Raw genomic sequence first — 17848 nt, 5'->3', positions numbered from 1 at the left:
AGGTGTCTTCCTAAATTACAGTTTGATTGACGTCTGACGGTGAGAGTGCTGCGTCATTTCCTGTTAGGAAGCAAATATAAAGACCAGCATGCTGAATGCAGCTGATGTTTGTACAGAATTGGGACACAACTTGTATTTTTGGGGCTTTTCACTATTTTAAAAAGACCATTTGAAGTCAACAAACTATCCAAATACCACTCAGATGCTCTTTGTTTTAGTGGAAACGCTCATGTTATATATTTTAATTACAAACGGGTCAACAGGCAAACACAAAGTGAAAATGCTGCTCAGTACAAAGTGTCCATAAAGGTGTCCTCTGAGTCCATATTCTGTCCAATCAGAGCACCAGCAGTGTCGGCCCAGTCTCTGTCTCACTGCTGCCATGCCGCTCCTCCTCCGTCACATCACTCTGGCCGAGCTCTGAGCGAAGAGGCCGCGGTACAGTTCGCTGCGAGCCTCGTCGCTCATGGAGCTGTGATCGATGGGAGCCATGAAGTTGACCAGCTTACTGTGGATGTGGAATCGGACTTTGCGGCCTTTGCTGGCTTTGGTGTCGACCTTCTTCTTGATTTTGCTGCGTAGCTTCTGGATGGCCAGCCACTGCTTGCCCATAGCCACCTGGTCATTGGGGTCGGCCGCGCTCGTCTTGCGCTCGATCAGCTCTCTGAGCAGCTGATGGTAGAAGTCGTCGTCGTCAAATATGTCCTCGTCCAGATCCTTCAGGTGTGTGTTTGCTTTCAGCTGCTGCTCCGCCTCCCCTCCCTCTGTAAAGATGCCCTCGGAGGTGAGAGCAGACGCCTCTTTTTTGCCCAGGACTCTGTACTCAGAGCGCCGGGTTTGGGTGCGACGCACCAGCCGGTCGTTGTCCATCAGCACCTGCTCCACCTGCGTCAGTATGTTCCTGTCGAACGCCCCGAAGCCTTTGCTGCTTTTGCCCATCGTCAGTCTGGTTTTGTCGTGCCACTTCTGGAGCGTGGCGTTCTGGTAAGGCTGGAAAGCCGCAAACCGTTTGGCCATGAAGTCCGGGTACTCGGCCATCTCCAGTTTTCGTTTGGGCGCTCCACCCGGCTGCACCGACCCCTCTTCACCCTCCTCACTGTTTATCTCCTCGTCTTCGTCCTGCGCTCCCGTCCTCCCCGCGGCGATGGTCCTGGTGTCGGCGGTCTGCAGCAGCAGCTGATCGTGCAGCTCCAGCAGGGACCTCTGAAGAGCCTTCAGGGCCTTGTGGGTGTTCTTCAGCCGCCCCGCGAGCTCTGCTCCACCCCTCCTCTTGAACTCTGGGAGTGTCTCCGGCTGCGGAAGCTGGTTGGCGGTCATCAGAGCTTTCTGGATTTTGATCCGACCCTCCAGCAGCTGGTCCCACAGGTCCAGCTGGTTCGTCACGGCCTTCCCTTTCTCCACCTCCTCGTCTACTTTCTCTTGAGAAAACGTGCGGACGGTTCCCTCGTCCTCGCCGTCTTCATCAGTGTCATCGGAGCCGTCGTCTTCATCGCTGCCTTCGGCCTCCTCGCCGCTGTCATCATCTTCTTCACTCACTCCCAGGTCATCCATGCCCTCTGTCAGCTTGTGGAAGTCCACTCCCTGAGGAAAGGTCACGCCCTTCGTCTTAGATGCCAGTTTAGTATCTAGCTCTGCATCACTGCCCACCAACTCCTCCTCCTCCTCCTCCACCTCATCTTCTTCTAAAGAATTTTCATCATCATCATCTGCCTCTTCATCCCCCATAGAATCCTCTTCATCTTCCTCTGGCTCTTCTATGCTGCCCTCCTCCTCCTCCTCCTCCTCCTCCTCCTCCTCCTCCTCATCATCATCATCCTCCTCAGCAGATCCCTCAATATCCATCAGCAGCTGTTTCCGGGAGACCGCCTTCCCCACGTACCGTCTGTCCGTCTCCAACAGCAGGGATGAGTTCTGCTTCCGCAGGCTACTGGAGACGACCTCATCTTCGTCGTCGTCCTCGTGCTCGTTGAACCCTTCTATCACTCTGGCTTTGGTGGCTTCGTCATCATCATCATCCTCCGGATCAGCAAATTTAGGCAAAGGATTCAACAACTCCTCGAGCTCCTGAGAAAAAGAGCCTGCCATGGCGAAACGTTTACAACCACACGTGTGCTCTGCAGTCTGGACGGTAGCTTAGTGCGGAAGGTGATGACGACAGTAAAATGCGACGAGAGGGTAAAAAAACAAACCCTGGGTAACGTCTTTAAGGCGGAATATTTGTCGCGCTGCGTATATGAACATACTCAGACCCCTGAATTACAAAAACTACTTAATCAGAGAAACTATAACATTTCAAGATTTCTGGAAAACCAATGAAATAAGCAAATATTTTTAAAACTGAAAGGACAACACAAAACAGTTCTATTTGGAAGAAACTGAAGAAATCTGAAGATCTAACTTTCTGTGATAAGCAACAAGACATTTAATATTTAACTTAAAAACACAAAAGTAAACGTTTTAAATACAAAAAGAAAATAAACAATAAATAAAAGCCCGTTTGTACAAGAAGCATTGATGAGAAATATCGGATCAAAAGTATATTAATGAAAAAACATAATTGATTGTAGGCATAATACGTCCGCAGAACAGGAGCAAACACACCTGAAAGACAAACCGCGGGGCAAAAATGTCCCCTCTAGAAGGACCCTTTGCGCATGCGCACATGAGTGGCGAGGGTACGAGCTGCTCTTGCTAAATATTGTTACGCGGATTTCACCAGAAAGAGGACTTTCTGGACAGTAAAATGTCGACAAGTGACTTCTATTTGAGATATTATGTTGGGCACAAGGGGAAGTTTGGACATGAGTTCCTGGAGTTTGAATTCAGACCCGACGGTAAGTCCAGTTTGGCGGTAATTCACACGGGTTAGCTTTCCTGCGCCTAAGCTAACGTCTTTAGCCACCCGGCAGTAGCTAACTGTTAGGCCGCAGCGGACACAAAACGAGCTGCTAGCGCCAAACTGCCTCTTTGTTTTCCACTTAATTATGCGTGTTATAAAACTTATGTTCAGTCTGAATTAAAACCGCAAAATGTCTTAATTATAGTTATGTCAGTCTTTGAAATATTAAAGTTTGAGCGTTTAAGCGCCACGCGGCCTGTAGGGATGTTAGCAAACTCCTCTAACTTTGGCTGAAAATGAGCCGTTTTCTCACATTTCTCCTTCACACTGATGATTCTCTTGCAGGTAAACTGAGGTACGCAAACAACAGCAACTACAAGAACGACGTCATGATCAGGAAGGAGGTAACTGATTAGAAACACGTTACTTCTGGAGTAACGTTACTCTTTATCCAGGCCATGCTGTTTGGGCGATTTTGGTATAATTTTAAGTTTATTGTCACCACGTGATGGCAAGATCTCAACAATGAGACCAGAGCTTTTGGCTTTTACTAACAGTCAGTGCTTTCCTGCAGTATTGTATAATAATCTTAATAATAATATGTTTTTAAAGCTTTTCTAGACCCAAAACAGACATGTTTACTGTGTGTAAAGCAGGGTTGGATGTTGTGATCGGTCTGTGGTCTTGATAGTGAAGATCAGCGAAGTTCTCACATCATATCTGCATTTTAAACACTTGTCACAGCTCTTAACATCTCCAGAATCTAACCTGGTTCGCCTGTCCTCTCTTAACCATCTCAGGCTTACGTACACAAAAGTGTGATGGAGGAGCTGAAGAGGATCATCGACGACAGTGAAATCACCAAGGAAGACGATGCACTGTGGCCGCCTCCTGACAGAGTTGGCAGACAGGTTTGTTGAGGCTCCATCCGCAGACAGCGACCACATTATTTTACGCGTTAGCCCAGTTTCCATTATTAGAATAGGTTCGTTCTAAAAATGGTGGCTCCATAGGACATTTTGATAGCTGTGACCACGTTATGACCTGATTTCAGTTAAATAGGGTCACATATTTTGAGAGTACATACAGAGCACCCAACTTATCAATATATGGTCAATCCATTAGTATTTTTTCCCATTGATCACATGGTCAGGGAGTGACAGGTCACGTATTATGATGTCACCAAAGGCACTGCTGTAAATCACCTCTGCGTTGATGAACTTGGCTGAAAACGTCCTTGAAGCCTGAGGAATAACCTGCCTGTCGTCCTGATTTTCACAGGAGCTGGAGATCGTCATCGGAGACGAGCACATTTCATTCACAACTTCCAAAATCGGCTCCTTGATCGACGTCAACCAGTCAAAGTAAGCGCTCAGTCCAGAGCTTTGGAAGGCAGACGATGTGTGTGTGTCACTGACGAACACGTCTAACTTTTAAAACGTGCCGTTTCAGGGACCCTGAAGGCCTTCGCGTGTTCTACTATCTGGTGCAAGATCTGAAATGTCTCGTCTTCAGTCTCATCGGTCTACACTTCAAGATCAAGCCCATTTAAATGTGATTTTGTCTTGTTTTAATTGCTTTAGCTGATGTTTCTGTTGTTGTACTACCGCATTTGTACATTTGCTTTTGGTGGAACCGTTTTTTATTTTGAATAAAGGGTGAGAAAAACAGTTTGTTGCTCATATAAACTTCATTTCAACTATCCTCTGCTGGTGTCAGCACTGAGGAACTGTAGTCTGCTTTAGATGATATTGTAGTGTACACTGTAGAAATGGCATTTTACGTGGGAAGATGTTGGAAATAATAGAGCAAATGCAATTAAATTAAGTTTTATTTCAAAATACATTCAACCACACCAATAAGGCTGTAAATGAGTGATGATAGTTAATTACAGTGAGTCAACAAATGGTCTGTTAAATTCACATTTTAATAAGGCACAGAATCTGACTTCGCATTCTATTTTTATTGCAGAGAAGTTGGATATCTGTAAAGCCCTACTGCGTAAATAATGGGACCAGCGCTCCTGATCTGAGCTGTCACTGTAATATGTAACCCTGCAACTACAAACACAGCGGACACTTGACATTAGGCTTCATTCACTGCTGTCTGAAGCGATGTGGCTGGAAAACTTCAGACTGATGACTGAAAGCCAGCGGACTAAATCACATTAAACTTCTTATGAAATCTTCAGTGTAATAAATGTCTAGTTGATGAGATCACTTGTTTGATACCAAACCGCCTCAAACAATATATTCTTAACCACTTCCTCCCTTAAAATAATTACATTTAAGCACCATGAATCTCCATGTTTCTTTAGAGGTGCATAAAAAATATTACTCCTCACTTTCTTCACGTTTGCCCAGATAATTAACAGTCTGAGGGCTGAGAATAATGATCACACCATTGCTGTAAAATTAGTTTTTTTTCTCTCTTTGGTGACAACAGACACTTGTTTCTTAGCTGAGCGGTTTCCCTTCCAGGACAGTGAAAATGTCTTCTAAAGACTTGTGGACACACTGCAGGAATTCGTGGACGTTGCGAGCCGGGTAGCTGGACACGTTGCAGCCGATCCAGTCGTCGTGGACGCCGTAGCCGACACCAAACCCATCGGGCACCACCGGGGCAAAGCCGCCGAGGCTGACGGCCGGACTGGTGAGGGTGCTGGTGGAGAGGACGTTGTGGTTGATGGCGGCGTACGCTGGATCTGTGTACAGGCTGTGCAGAGCTTGGCCCTTTGAACTGGCCAGGTACCGCAGGGCAAACAGGTGACGGTCAAAACCCTGGCCTGGCGAGAGGAAGTACAGCCAATCACAGAGTGACATGTAATAAACACTCAGTCGTTTGGTTTATAATGAGCAATACAGGTAGTGTGGCGTGGCTGAAAAGCAGTGCATTATGGGATTAGAAAGAAATGTACAAGCTTTTCTTTGTTTCTTCTCTATCTTTAAATGTCACAGGATGCAGGTATGAGCCTAATCATTGCACATTTGCACAGCTGAGCATGAACAGAACTGCAAAATGGTGAGCAGAGACAGTTCCTGTCAGGCTCAACACTCATTCCTGTTAATAAGCTACCAAAGCAAATTATCAACAGTGTTCTGACTGCACAGAGGGTTTGTGGCATCACAGACTGATCATTTACACATGTAGAACTGTCTCATACGCACCCATAGCTGCTTCCTTGGTGAGCTGCCCGTGGTACTTGGAGCACTCGTTGAGCATGGCCTTCAGCTGCTCCACGCTGTGTTGGCCCGGCTGGCGGACAAAGGCGTGCGAACACTGTTTTGTGTGCATGGTGGCCGGCCGGATGGTCTCTGTGCGGCCATGCTTGAAGGCTGCGGTGCTGCAGGACTCGTAAGTTGCCGTGGTCTGCCCATACTGCCTCAGGAAGCCCATCTGGAACGCCAGCTGTGCGATAGCATCTGGACTCAGCTTGCTCTTCTTTAATTGGTCTTTCCCGCCTTTTCTGAACTCCATGGCACCAATGGTGAGTTTTGACACAGCTGACTCAAAGTTCTCCTTGGCTTTTTTGATGCCGTTCTCCAGCTCGCTGTCCAGTTTGAACTGCAGCCTGTGCACGGCGGAGGCTGAATCCACGGCGGCGGCAGAGCCCAGGTGAACCAGCGGCTGCTCCGTGGTGTCTTTGAAGATCTCATTCTGGAAGCGGAGCACAGCTACGCCGTCGCCCCAGGAGTGCTCAAAATTGATGGCTGCCTGTCCGTCTTTGGTCAGAATGACGCTGAAGGACTTGTCGTACCACCGGTTGCAGCCGTCGCCGTGCAGCATGTTGTGGGAGATGTGGATATGGTCCCTCATGCTTTCGTCGTCCAGGCAGAGACAGAAAAGGGCGCTGTCGACAACGCGCAAAACCTCTGCATTTCCAGCAGCTACCAGCTTGTCCCTCAGCCCGGCCCACACATCCCTGTTCTCGCTGGTCAGGACCCCGAGAGGAAAGGCAGGTGCTGGCGTGGGGTCCGACAAAATGTACTTCAAATGGGACTGGATCTCTGCAGGCTTCACCAGGTTCCCGTCCCTGTCTACAATGTCAAACACATACATGTTGCCTTTCCTCATGACTAGGAGGTGTCGCCCTTTGTCATCAGTGAAGAGCTCATCTCGGCCACGCTTGGGAATCCGAGTGGAGTTAAAGAGGCGAAAGTACTGAGACATGTCCAGGGGGTAAGCATTCACCATGTAAGCTCCATACCAGGACAGCGAGGACGGGACCCAGCGGATGAGCTTCTTGAAGCCGTCTGTGTCGCTCTTTGCCGGGTTGAGATGGAAAACCTCCGGCTCCAGAAGTCCAGCGCGCAGTGTTTTCATGAAGCGCACCGCTGAACACACGATATTGGTCGCCCGCACCAGCTGGTCATTGTACTCCGTCTTTGGGTCGGGGTTGAAGGACATGAAGGGGTTGAAGTTCAGCACCACAGGGTCACGAGCAGAGAGGTACATGTCAAACCACGGTCCTGAAAGAAACAAAGATATTTATCAGTGTTTGAGAAGCTCGTTCAGATCAGTAATCATCAGGCAGGTGAATTCACCTGAGATGTAGCTTGTGTGCTTGTTGTTTTTGTCCTGAGCTTCCAGCTCCTCGTGCAGCTGTTTGCCCACGCCAGCCTGGAAATCCTTTGCAAGCTTCTCCGTCGTTCTAAGGAAACACAATAAAGACTGCTGTAGGTAAGCTTTGAACAGCATAGTATTGGTATCAAATAATGAAATGAAAAGGTTTATTCTTCTGTGAGAACTTACCCAAACTGGTTATCGTCCAAGAGAGGCCTCTGGGCGGCTAAATACCTGCGGATGGTGTCCTCCAGTTTTGGTATGGGCAGCCTAAATGATTTTTAAAAGGAGTCGTCAGCCTCTCTGCAGTCCAGTACATATTAGACGTCAGCCGTGTCACTGCCCCCTAGTGGCCACCGAGCTGAAATCCACTGTGCACTTTAACCTACATCTATCTGAAAGCTTGATGGGTCACCTTCTTTAAATCAGAGCACATTACTACATCCACCTGACACTTCCAAGGCAGATTACATTCATATCAGCACAGAGTTATGTTGAGTCAAAGCCAGGTGCTCGCGTTATGTGGAAAAAAGTGCTAAACCAATTCCACCTTTAGCTGAATGTAAATGAATGTAAGAAAGAAAAAGGTTCTTTCTTACATTCAACGATCATGAAAGGATGCAAAACATATGAAGAAGAAAATATGAAAAGGCGAAGAAGAGGAGAAGTTCAGGCATGATTCTGCACTTTGACACACTAACGGTGATAAATCAGAAAGCCACCAGGACTGTGGTCATCCACGGTGCCTTCAGCTGCTTACCTGGGCAAACTCTTCTGATAATGCATCGATGGTACAACACTTTCGTGCAAATACTCGCCCGAAGAAGCTTTTTTGCTGCTGTAGTTTCGCTTATCGATGCCCAGAGCAGCAGATCTGAAATGAATTAGGTGTCCAGATTTCCTCAGAGAGGCCACGCATTGCATTGAAAGCAGGTTGGCCATGATGCGCGCTAACAACCCGAAAACCTAAACTGAATGCTGGAGGCTTATTGACGTGAAGCTCACACGGTCAAGCTGATTGAAGGAGATCAAAATCTACGGACACATCCGCGTCGCAGGCGCCCCTCTATATAAACACGGCAGCTAGCTAACGTTAGCAGCTAGCATTAGCTGACAAACTGCCGTCGGTGACCTGCGTGTTTCCGAAAACGTTTGACACTCGGGCTGCGATTAGCAAACGAAATTTTGTGCCTCGCATGTAAATTCAGCTCGACGTGTTGTAAAAACAGTTGTTGTTGTTTGTTTGTTTTTTTACGTTACAGCAAAAACAAGCAATTAAGAATTGAAACGGCACCAGGAAGTTTCACCGGCAAAACTTGTCACGTGACTTACACGACTCCTTCCGTAGTTAGCCGAGCAGGTGTTCGGTGTAAAGTGTCCAGAGCAGCGAAGAAGACGGTAAGACGACACCGAGTCCACAGCACGGCAGCTTTTTCATCTTTACTGTGAATGAAAAAACATATCTGCATAACACAGACTTCAAGAGGAAAACATGCATCCTATTTTCACAGCAGCACGAAGGCTCAACTCCAATATTACAACTAAATCAAAGATAAAGAAAATGAATAACAAGTAAACAAATAAATCCATCAAAATCAAATAAACTGCAGCAAATACAAGCGCCAGGCTGATATGTCGGCAATTATTATTTTCTAACAGAAATATTAATATTAGTGCATATAAGAAAGTGCAGTATAGAAATTCCAAATAAGTGTTGAATGTAGTTTAGAAACAGTGTCACCATTATAGGTTGTATGTAGTTCTGACTGTCCAATGTCCCACTCAGTACACATCTTCATATGTATCCAATAATGCAGTGTATTGCTTATAATTTAAGAGAGCCTTATGAAAAATAGTTGTTTATAAATGTTTATATTAAAATTGTACATGAGATGTTTTCCAGTGTTTGAAAGTTTCATTCAAATATTGATATATAAGTGTTGGCCTTAAATATTCTGTGTCCGTCCGGCAATACAAACAATACAATACTAAGCATTCATGGCCCAAACTTGAGTTTAACATCAGTGTGAGCGTTAGTATCATTACATGGATGAAATTTAACGTCTTTAATGACATGTGAAAGTTTCCCTGTGTCCTCAGTGTAAGAGTTTATTTCTCCACAGGTATGAATAGTGTCTCTGTTGAGTTTATTTTCATGTAATAATCAAACACTTACTTGAGTTCAGGCTGTCTCCAAAGGGCCGCTCTGTGCGAACATGTCACATCTCAAACCTGCAGTGTAAGTGCTTCATATCCAGCTTGTTATCAGTGCTCCTCTAACCAGCAGAGTGCAGTGTTTTCCTGAGTAGTGGCTGCTCTCTTCACCAAGCTGTGTGGTCTGAGCTAAAAGCCCACACATGGAGCACAGAAGAAAAGACCAGATAGGATCTTATGTGAGGACAGCACCGCCTGGCTTCCCATGGCTTGGCAAGTGTTGAGCTAATCATTTGTAATGAGTGAGAGAGTGGTCGAGGCAGTTGGGTGCTTGGCCTTGAGCCTTACTCCACACTCTGCCACTATGTGAGCATCCTTCCCCCCAGCGTCCCTGCGCTCCAAAAGCATTGAGGGTGATAGTTCACTGCTTCCATTAAACTGATGAGATTTAAACTGATGTTTGCCTCCACTCATACATAAGATGCAGTGTCATTTGCTGGCCTGCCCTTGTTGCATAGCCCTTTTCTGCATCATTTATAATCATTCTGCAGGACGTTATACAGACATTGTGACATTTGCAGTTGTATGTTTTTAGTGATAGTATTTTGATTATAATGCAAGATTTATGTGGCTGGACATGCTGTGGTTAGGCTTTTGCAAACCTTCTGTTGCAGCGCTCTTAAAGGCAGATAACACAATAACTCCTCGACAATAGCCAGCTTAGACAAAGAAACCAAAATGCTTACTGGAATTCGTTGATTTGGCTGTGAAATGAGCACAGAAATCAAATAAACGCAAACACAAACACAAACACAAACACAATGTGTTTGCAAGTTTTAGCTCATTTAATACATTTGCTGAATGATTTATTGATTTATTTTACAGTTCCAGACTTGTATTGGATTCCTTTCATTTCTGCAGTGTGAAAATCAGTGAGCAGACCTTTAAACCTCAAATACATTGTGTAATCCAACAGCACAGTAAACATCACGCCCACATTATTTTTTGTCTGCGTGTAATAATAACTGTGTGGTCCTGATTGATTTAAAGAAATTCACTTGACAAAAATCGAAGCTCTGTGTTGTTACACAATCCAAACAAATTCGCTTATTTCTTTTTACACCGTGAATGGAAACCAATGGCTTAAGGGAAAGGTGGTCAATACAACATCCAAATCTCTGAAACACAGCAGCACGGCCTGCAGGATTGATTGCTGTGTATGTTATGCAGAAAAGTAAGCTGGAGTCAGTGGGCTTTAAGGCACAAAACAAAGGCAGGTCCTTTAAAAAACATATAAACTGAGAACATAGAGGTCACAATAAAAGTGCTTAATACGATGGAGCAGGATTCATGTCAATTTATGTCGTTATGTTGATAGGTTGGTATACAATTAGGGCCGCCCACGATTCGCTCTCTGACATCGACACGTCGAGTCTGAAGATCCCGGAAGAGAGGAAGAAAGGCGGAAGCGCAGCGTTAGCTAGCAAACAGCAGGCAAAGCGCAGGCTGCGACAGTGAGTTTGTTAAAGTGTAGTGAGGCTCTGCTCGTTCACTAAAATGCCTGAAATACAGACACCAAGGTAAGAACATTAAGCAGTGAACGGAAAGCTATGATTGTGAAATGTTTCTGAATGATTAATTGAGGTCACCTTTAGTTAGTTAGAGATGACATGTCAGACAGCTACGTTACATGCATTGAACTCACGTAACTGTATATCTTAGGCTTCAGCTAGCGCGCTAACCCGCCGTTATTGAAAAGCTAACGTTACCGCTGTCTTTAACAGCTTTTTGCGGACTAAGTTACGGACACTCGGCGTTTGTCCACTTTGTCGTGCTGTGTCAGCTTCTCTTCAGCTAGCTGGCAGGTGTTTAAATGTCATGACATGCTGGGTTTGGCTGCACTGGCTGTTCTGATATTCAGACGTACAAACTGTGAAGGTGTCAGATGAGGAGGCCACATCTCGATGAACCTGAAGCCACTCGTTAAAGCGATCAGTGAGGGGGCTTTGTGTTGACTCGTGGGGGTTATTCACGTTATAATGTGAACCTGACAAACACTGAGCTTCAGGGGCGAGATCCATACAAAAGAATAAATGTGCGTCTGTGCAAGAATATACAGATACTTATCAATGTGATTGATCAGGGATTGTTTTGTCTGGAAACCATGTGCTGTGTTTTCATCCATTTCCCACCTTACGTTCTCCTTCTCGTGCCTTCACCGTGTCAAGGATTCAAGCCATGAACACCAGCGCAAGTGGCGGCCTGGAGGGGTTCAAGGCACATGCTGTGTTCGGGGAAATCAACAAGAAACTGGAGGAGGTGATTGCATGACTTACAGCAGGACATAGTGTTGCTCATCACGGGCTTGCGATTGGATATTCTTCTCAGTTTTTACTGGTGTGCATCCTCTGGGACTTTCCTTCCGCTACGTGAATCCGTAGAATGTGGATCACATCCCAAACTTTCATTTTATAACACAGAAATAATTTCAAGCTTATGTTCCCTCATCAAACAAATGGTTTCCTCCAAACCTCCGTGTTTTTAAGCAGTTACCTTTGTGCGACCTCAATCATACCAGATTCATCTGGAGCTCGCCAGCGTGCTGTCTATGTAATGAATGGGATTTGTCATCAGTGAGAAAATGGCATCAGGGGAGACGTGCTTTAGTGTAATATCTCAGGCAACTGATCAGACAAACAGATTTAAAAATTCAGACGCAGAGCTTATCTTCAGTAAGAGAGTCTGCGTCCCACTTTTGTTTCCCCGTATTAGTTAAAGTGGAGAGGGAAGTGGATTTTATTCAGTTTCTATTTAGATCCCAATTTTTTAGGCGGATTTGGGGTCACACTCTCTACCTTTTTGTTATCTGATTTACATTCAGCACCAGTGTGCTGGTATGATATAAAATGAGTAAGTTAACGAAGCCTGAGGAAGAGCGTTAGCTTAAAACATGTTGCCTTTATTTAAAGGTGATCTGTGGAGTTTTCTTGTAAACAAACCGTTTTTTCACATTCAGTGTTTCTCACCTGAAGCTCTGACAAATGTGTTGAATGTTTTTTCTTCCTCATTAATCATTTGCAAAGCGTGAAGCAACGGTCAGAGTCTCCACAGAGGACCTTTAATACAAAGAACCCATGACCTCACATGATCCCTCACAATCATCGTCATCTCGTGCATTTTCATGCTTGATGCAGAGTCAATATCCATAAATTGCTTTTTACCATTTGTACATTTTCTGTCATTGCTTAGGCTCGGAATTACCCGTCAACATGGTTTTTATATCTGTGAACCTCTTTGCATTCATGTACAGATATAAAGAGCTCGCTCACATGTGAAATGATGATTTTTCTGAGTATCGTCATCAATAAAAGAAGCAGTCATACCTAAATTAGACATGCGGTGACTATGCCGTGAAAGTTAATTCAGGTTTTTCATGTGTGTAAATCTGTGTGTGCTCTGAACAGGAAGGGGAGGCGTTGGTGAAGAAGATCGGGGGAGTGTTTGCCTTCAAAGTGAAGGATGGCCCAAATGGACAGGAGGCCACATGGTTTGTGGACGTGAAGAACGGCAAAGGCTGCGTTCACAATGACACGGGTAAGAATGCCGAGCGGCCTGGAGTTCAGCACATCTGGGCTCCCCGAATCAACCAGAAGACGCAGAGGCATTAATTTAAATCCAGTAACAGATGAGATGTCATTTTCTCTCTGTTACATGAGAAACATCGCTATGAAGTTAGCAAATCATCTGATGTCCAAATCGTGTCAGAGATGAGATGAGGAGTTTGGTTTTGAAACAAAAATCTGAACTGAGCCATGTTGGTTTTTAAAAAGCTGAGCTTTCAGAATGAACCATCACAGATCTGTAAAAAATATGAGATCACTGAGACCGCCCTCTGATTTAACCTTCACCTCTCACCTCAGACATCTGCCATGTCTCCTCTGACGTGTCCTGACTGTTAAACAAGGAGAATAAGAACATCACCTGACTTTCCTTCTGCTCACTGCGCCCAATAACATCCCTCATTCAGTCCTCCACATTCGATCATCCGATACTCCCTTCAGACACCATTAATGACATAAAAGCATGTTAATATTCAACTGAGGGTGGAAATGCAGATTAAAGGTCAAGGCCTGCGCGCTCTTTATTGTCCCTGTTTTTGACTGAAGTGTTGCCCCATGTCTCTGCCCTGCAGCCAAGAAAGCAGATTGCACCATTTCCATTTCGGACACAGACTTGTTGGCCTTGATGACTGGGAAGATGAACCCGCAGACTGTGAGTATTCACTGTGCGTGTTGTGTTCACAGTGATTTGGTATGTGTGTCATTTAGCTTTGTCTCCTCAGTCAAAAGTGTGTGGGAGGGTTTAAACTGCGCCTGTCTTACCCTCACTGTCCTCTGCGGGTAAGACGGAGTGACTGTCTCATCTGAAGCTCTCTGTCATCATTACGCACCAGATCTATTTTAGCCAGAGCAGCTTGTGTCTCTTAAAGGACAGGTTGACATTTTGTTGTGACACATGTTTACTGGAACAGTTTTCGGTTGCTGTAATTGTTCCTCCTTGACTTCCTGGCCATGAACCGATCACATCCTAAAGCTAAAATGATGGAGAACAAAATCTATATTTTGAAGTTCAGCAGAAACCGGTACGAGGTTTCAGAGTTAGTCAGGTATAAGTTGTTTCCCTCACAGTTACAGGCGTTGTAATGCTTCTCCTTGTGTTTCCCCGCTGGAGGTTTGGTCGACACTGGGCATCGCATTGGCAGTGCGTCTTCCCCAGTTATGCAGCAGGGGGCGCTGTGGGTAGTGATGTAGCCTCACATTGTTATTCTGAGTGTCTGACAACATTACGGAAAGGATGCCTGCGTAGATAATTTACTTAAATATGTCAGACAGTGAAACCAGAAAACAGATGCTTCCAGGCAGCGTTGACGGAGTGGCAGCTAGCTGTGATGTAGCCTGTGAGAGCTAGTTTCTCTGCCCTGGCTAGCTCAACTTTTAGCTCATCCTCCTTCTCCTCAGTGTTTTTCAGCGTGTCCACTCACAGTAGCTCCTGATGGCATAATGAACTCGGCCTCGAGGCATCGAACTCGCTCCTTGAGTCCCTCGCCCTCGACCAGCATGTGGGTCTCAATCATACGGCATGCCAACTGGGTGGTGACCTCGGGCTGGAGTGCGTCATGCTGAGTGTGTGTACGCAAATGAACTTATTGACTGTTACGCATGACTGGTCAAAAATATCCTCTGTTTTTAAGTGATTAATGATTAATGGTTAACCACTGGCCTCCCTCCTCCGGACGGTGTTTTCCTGCTGAGCTGCTGTGGAGGAACAACGGCATAATGAGGGAATTTTGCGCTAAGATCTTTGGGAGATCCCCTCTTGATTTGTCTGACTCAGACAGCTTTAGCCTCATATTAGCATCAGCTAAGTGTTTGTCGGGGCTGCGGGTCGGCCTCTCTGCAGGTGTGCTGGACTGAGCTGTGACTGGGCAGACGAGTGACTCATGTATTTCTCATAATTGGAGAAAAGATGAATTGAAGGAAAACATCAATAATAATTTTGAGTGTTTATGGAAACAAAAAAAAAATCTATAGATTAGAAAAAGCAGGATCCACAGGCACAAGAAAGACGCAAATTGAAATGCACCATTATAACGTCTTATATTGATTAATGGCTAACAGATAACGTGCACAAATCAAAACTAACCCAGCACGTCCATGCACAGCACTGAACCAGTGCACTATACATCAGCCATATTCATTTACCTGTATAGATCAGGCCTTTACTAACATACCTGTTGTTGTACTCCTCAGTGTAATCACAGTGCAGAGACAGGCTGAGTTGTCGGGTGGCACGTGCTCCGGCTCATGTCAGCCTGTCTCAGCCTGTGCGTCCTGTCCAAAAGCTCTCCTGAAGAGTGGAACAGATTTGCTTGCCAGCTTGTCAGCGCCTGGGTGAAGAGGAAACACCGTGCTGCCTCATTATTCGCTGATTGTACCAATTTACTGCCTCCAGACTAGAGGCAGGTTTAAAACATAATGCAGCTTTCCTGCGTGGAGCTGACAGTTAAATGGCAGAGATGTATCTCATGCCTGATGTCGAGTGCGATGTGGAAAGATGTTCCAGCCTCTTTCAGCATCATTAGAACTTACAGGCTGGAAATACTCGGGGGTCACATCATGACCATGAACACACTGTTTTTATATCGACTCATTTCCACACACACCGTCCTGCTGCTCCACATACTCACCAGAGCACCGAATGTGGATTCATCCGCTGCTGAAAATAGTCCCCAACACATTCACTGTTAACTCCTGTTTGAGCAGCCTTTGTTAAAAACTGCTCCGAGCAGCTGTTTTAGGAAATAAACTGGATATTTGTGACAGTGGTTCACAGATGTTTGCCTTCAGCAGGAGCCAATGAGCTCCAGGCTGAGAAACACAAGCAGGCTGATGTGTTTCGGTCCTTTCATGGGATTTGTTGACAGAAAAAAAATGCTAACTATTTCTTTAGAAGTGAGTCTAAATGATACGCAGCCAGGGTAAAAACAATGATTTTAATAGGAGTGATAAACTTTAAATCTGACTCTTTTTGCAGTTTTTACATACGTGACTCTTCAGTGACGCTTGATTTCCACCGTTCTGCTCTTGAAATTCTCTGCTCGCTCTTGTTTTTCATGCTGTGTGCACAAATCTTTTCCATCTCTGAGTTATTATGGACAAAAGCAGCGGATCATGAGGCCCTCCAAGGTCATCTGTGCTGCAGGAGCGCTGTGACGACACACCTCTCTGTCATCAGCCCATGACCATTTACTCTGATTACATGTATTAAGAGTGGCGAGAAAAGCTGTCGCTGCTTTGTGTTTGTGTCATGAAGGACAGCTGTGCCTGCTCTGAGTCAGGACGTGTTCATCTTTTAGACATGTGGACTTGACTCGGTTGAGTTCTGCATGGTGTTTTTAATACTAAGGCGAAATTGATCCTTTCAGTCCTTCCAGTCTTGTCAAAAACATGAAAAACTTCAATTTTCCTTCTGAGAAGAGTTACTATTGTAAGAATATCTGCTCACACGTTGGTCAGATTATTACCTGCAGGTCTCATTTACCTTTTCATTCCTCTTTTTTCACTCCAGTCAGTCCACAAACATTAATTTCTCCCCCTCTCCCCCCTCTGTGTCCCAGTGCCACGCAGCTTCCTGACATTTTATAAGCTGTTGTTGCCGTTGCCCCACTTTCCCTCAGTTGAGTTAATCTCTCACGGTAACTCTTAAAACCAGCAGTGTGTCTTTCTGTCCAGCACCGACCAAACTGCGCTTCAGATTCAGAACTGTCTGGGTGACGTTTTTCGCCCTCTCTGGTCCACAGGCGTTTTTCCAGGGCAAGGTGAAGGTCGCGGGGAACATGGCGCTGGCCATGAAGCTTCAGAACCTGCAGCTGCAGCCGGGCAAAGCCAAGCTGTAGACGAGACGACGGAGCTCGCCGTGTGGACACCCGAACACTGAGTAGAGTTCATTTAACAGCAAGTCTGGTTTCAGAGAAATGTTAAAGGTCTTTAAACCCTCTCATCACAAGACTGCACCCTACTAATGACCTCACTACCAACCAGGGGATTAGTCCACAGCCCTGCCAATCTAACTGGAGAGTACAAGTAGATGGACAGATCATTAATTCTCTAATCAAGACAGGTGCTCTCCACTAATTCAGTTTATGTCCAGTTTTCAGTAACCTCCTGACGTCTGTTGTTAGTGAAACCTTTCTTTGAGTCCATGTGTCTGGAAACTTTGTAAGTAGAGCAAATTGTTGTCATTTTCCTCAATCATGGACAGTCGTTGAAGTGCCTCCTTGTCTCAGACTCGCAGTTTGCTCTAAAGTTTTTAGCCAGCAGCACAGAGATGTTTGTCACTGTGGCCGCCCAACATTTGAGCTGAAAGGTTTGTGATTTTCTGCAGTGCTGTCACTACTGTATGAAGATTTCTACTAAATAAAGTCTTTGCTGCAGCGTCCATCAGGTGGTTTTGGCTCGGGTCTGTTTTTCTTCAGCTGTAATTGCATTCGGCACAAACCCTCGACTAATTCCACTGACTTAATGCTGCTAATCATTTTGAAGACATAAACAAAAAAGCCAGAACAGTTTATCTGTGATATGGCACATAAAACTGGACGTCATAACAACATGCCGGTCCTGTTTATTTGTCTCCGTGTGAAGGCTTCTTGACTTTTATAGTAAGGCGAGTTTATGGATGGTAAAATGGAAATAATGGCCAGATGTGCTAACTTGAGCTCGAGTGTTTATTCAG

General features: G+C 45.4%; 4 protein-coding genes across 4 annotated transcripts; 2 read left to right on the top strand and 2 right to left on the bottom strand.

The window, feature by feature from the left end:
• Positions 1-191: 191 nt before the first annotated feature.
• Positions 192-2129, bottom strand: aatf (apoptosis antagonizing transcription factor). Its single transcript, XM_070960414.1, has one exon. It carries the CDS (start codon positions 2083-2085, stop codon positions 400-402), a length of 1686 nt encoding a protein of 561 aa, XP_070816515.1. The 5' UTR covers positions 2086-2129; the 3' UTR covers positions 192-399.
• Positions 2130-2650: 521 nt separating this feature from the next.
• Positions 2651-4509, top strand: magoh (mago homolog, exon junction complex subunit). The gene is made up of 5 exons (XM_070960197.1): positions 2651-2834; positions 3185-3243; positions 3640-3750; positions 4121-4203; positions 4292-4509. The coding sequence occupies exons 1-5, from the start codon at positions 2744-2746 to the stop codon at positions 4389-4391; spliced, it is 444 nt and encodes a 147-aa protein (XP_070816298.1). The 5' UTR covers positions 2651-2743; the 3' UTR covers positions 4392-4509.
• Positions 4510-4647: 138 nt separating this feature from the next.
• On the bottom strand, positions 4648-8743 carry cpt2 (carnitine palmitoyltransferase 2). Its single transcript, XM_070960160.1, has 5 exons — positions 8163-8743; positions 7592-7672; positions 7384-7490; positions 6007-7308; positions 4648-5624 (listed from the first exon to the last, which is right to left on the bottom strand). The coding sequence occupies exons 1-5, from the start codon at positions 8342-8344 to the stop codon at positions 5296-5298; spliced, it is 2001 nt and encodes a 666-aa protein (XP_070816261.1). The 5' UTR covers positions 8345-8743; the 3' UTR covers positions 4648-5295.
• A 2238-nt stretch (positions 8744-10981) lies between these two features.
• Positions 10982-17560, top strand: scp2b (sterol carrier protein 2b). The gene is made up of 5 exons (XM_070961098.1): positions 10982-11136; positions 11785-11875; positions 13021-13150; positions 13749-13828; positions 16917-17560. Exons 1-5 carry the CDS (start codon positions 11114-11116, stop codon positions 17010-17012), a joined length of 420 nt encoding a protein of 139 aa, XP_070817199.1. The 5' UTR covers positions 10982-11113; the 3' UTR covers positions 17013-17560.
• The last annotated feature ends 288 nt before the right edge of the window (positions 17561-17848 follow it).

The sequence above is a fragment of the Chaetodon trifascialis genome, chromosome 4, assembly GCF_039877785.1.
Source record: "Chaetodon trifascialis isolate fChaTrf1 chromosome 4, fChaTrf1.hap1, whole genome shotgun sequence".
Taxonomy (NCBI): Eukaryota; Metazoa; Chordata; class Actinopteri; order Chaetodontiformes; family Chaetodontidae; genus Chaetodon; species Chaetodon trifascialis.
This window is presented reverse-complemented; position numbering and strand designations above follow the sequence as displayed.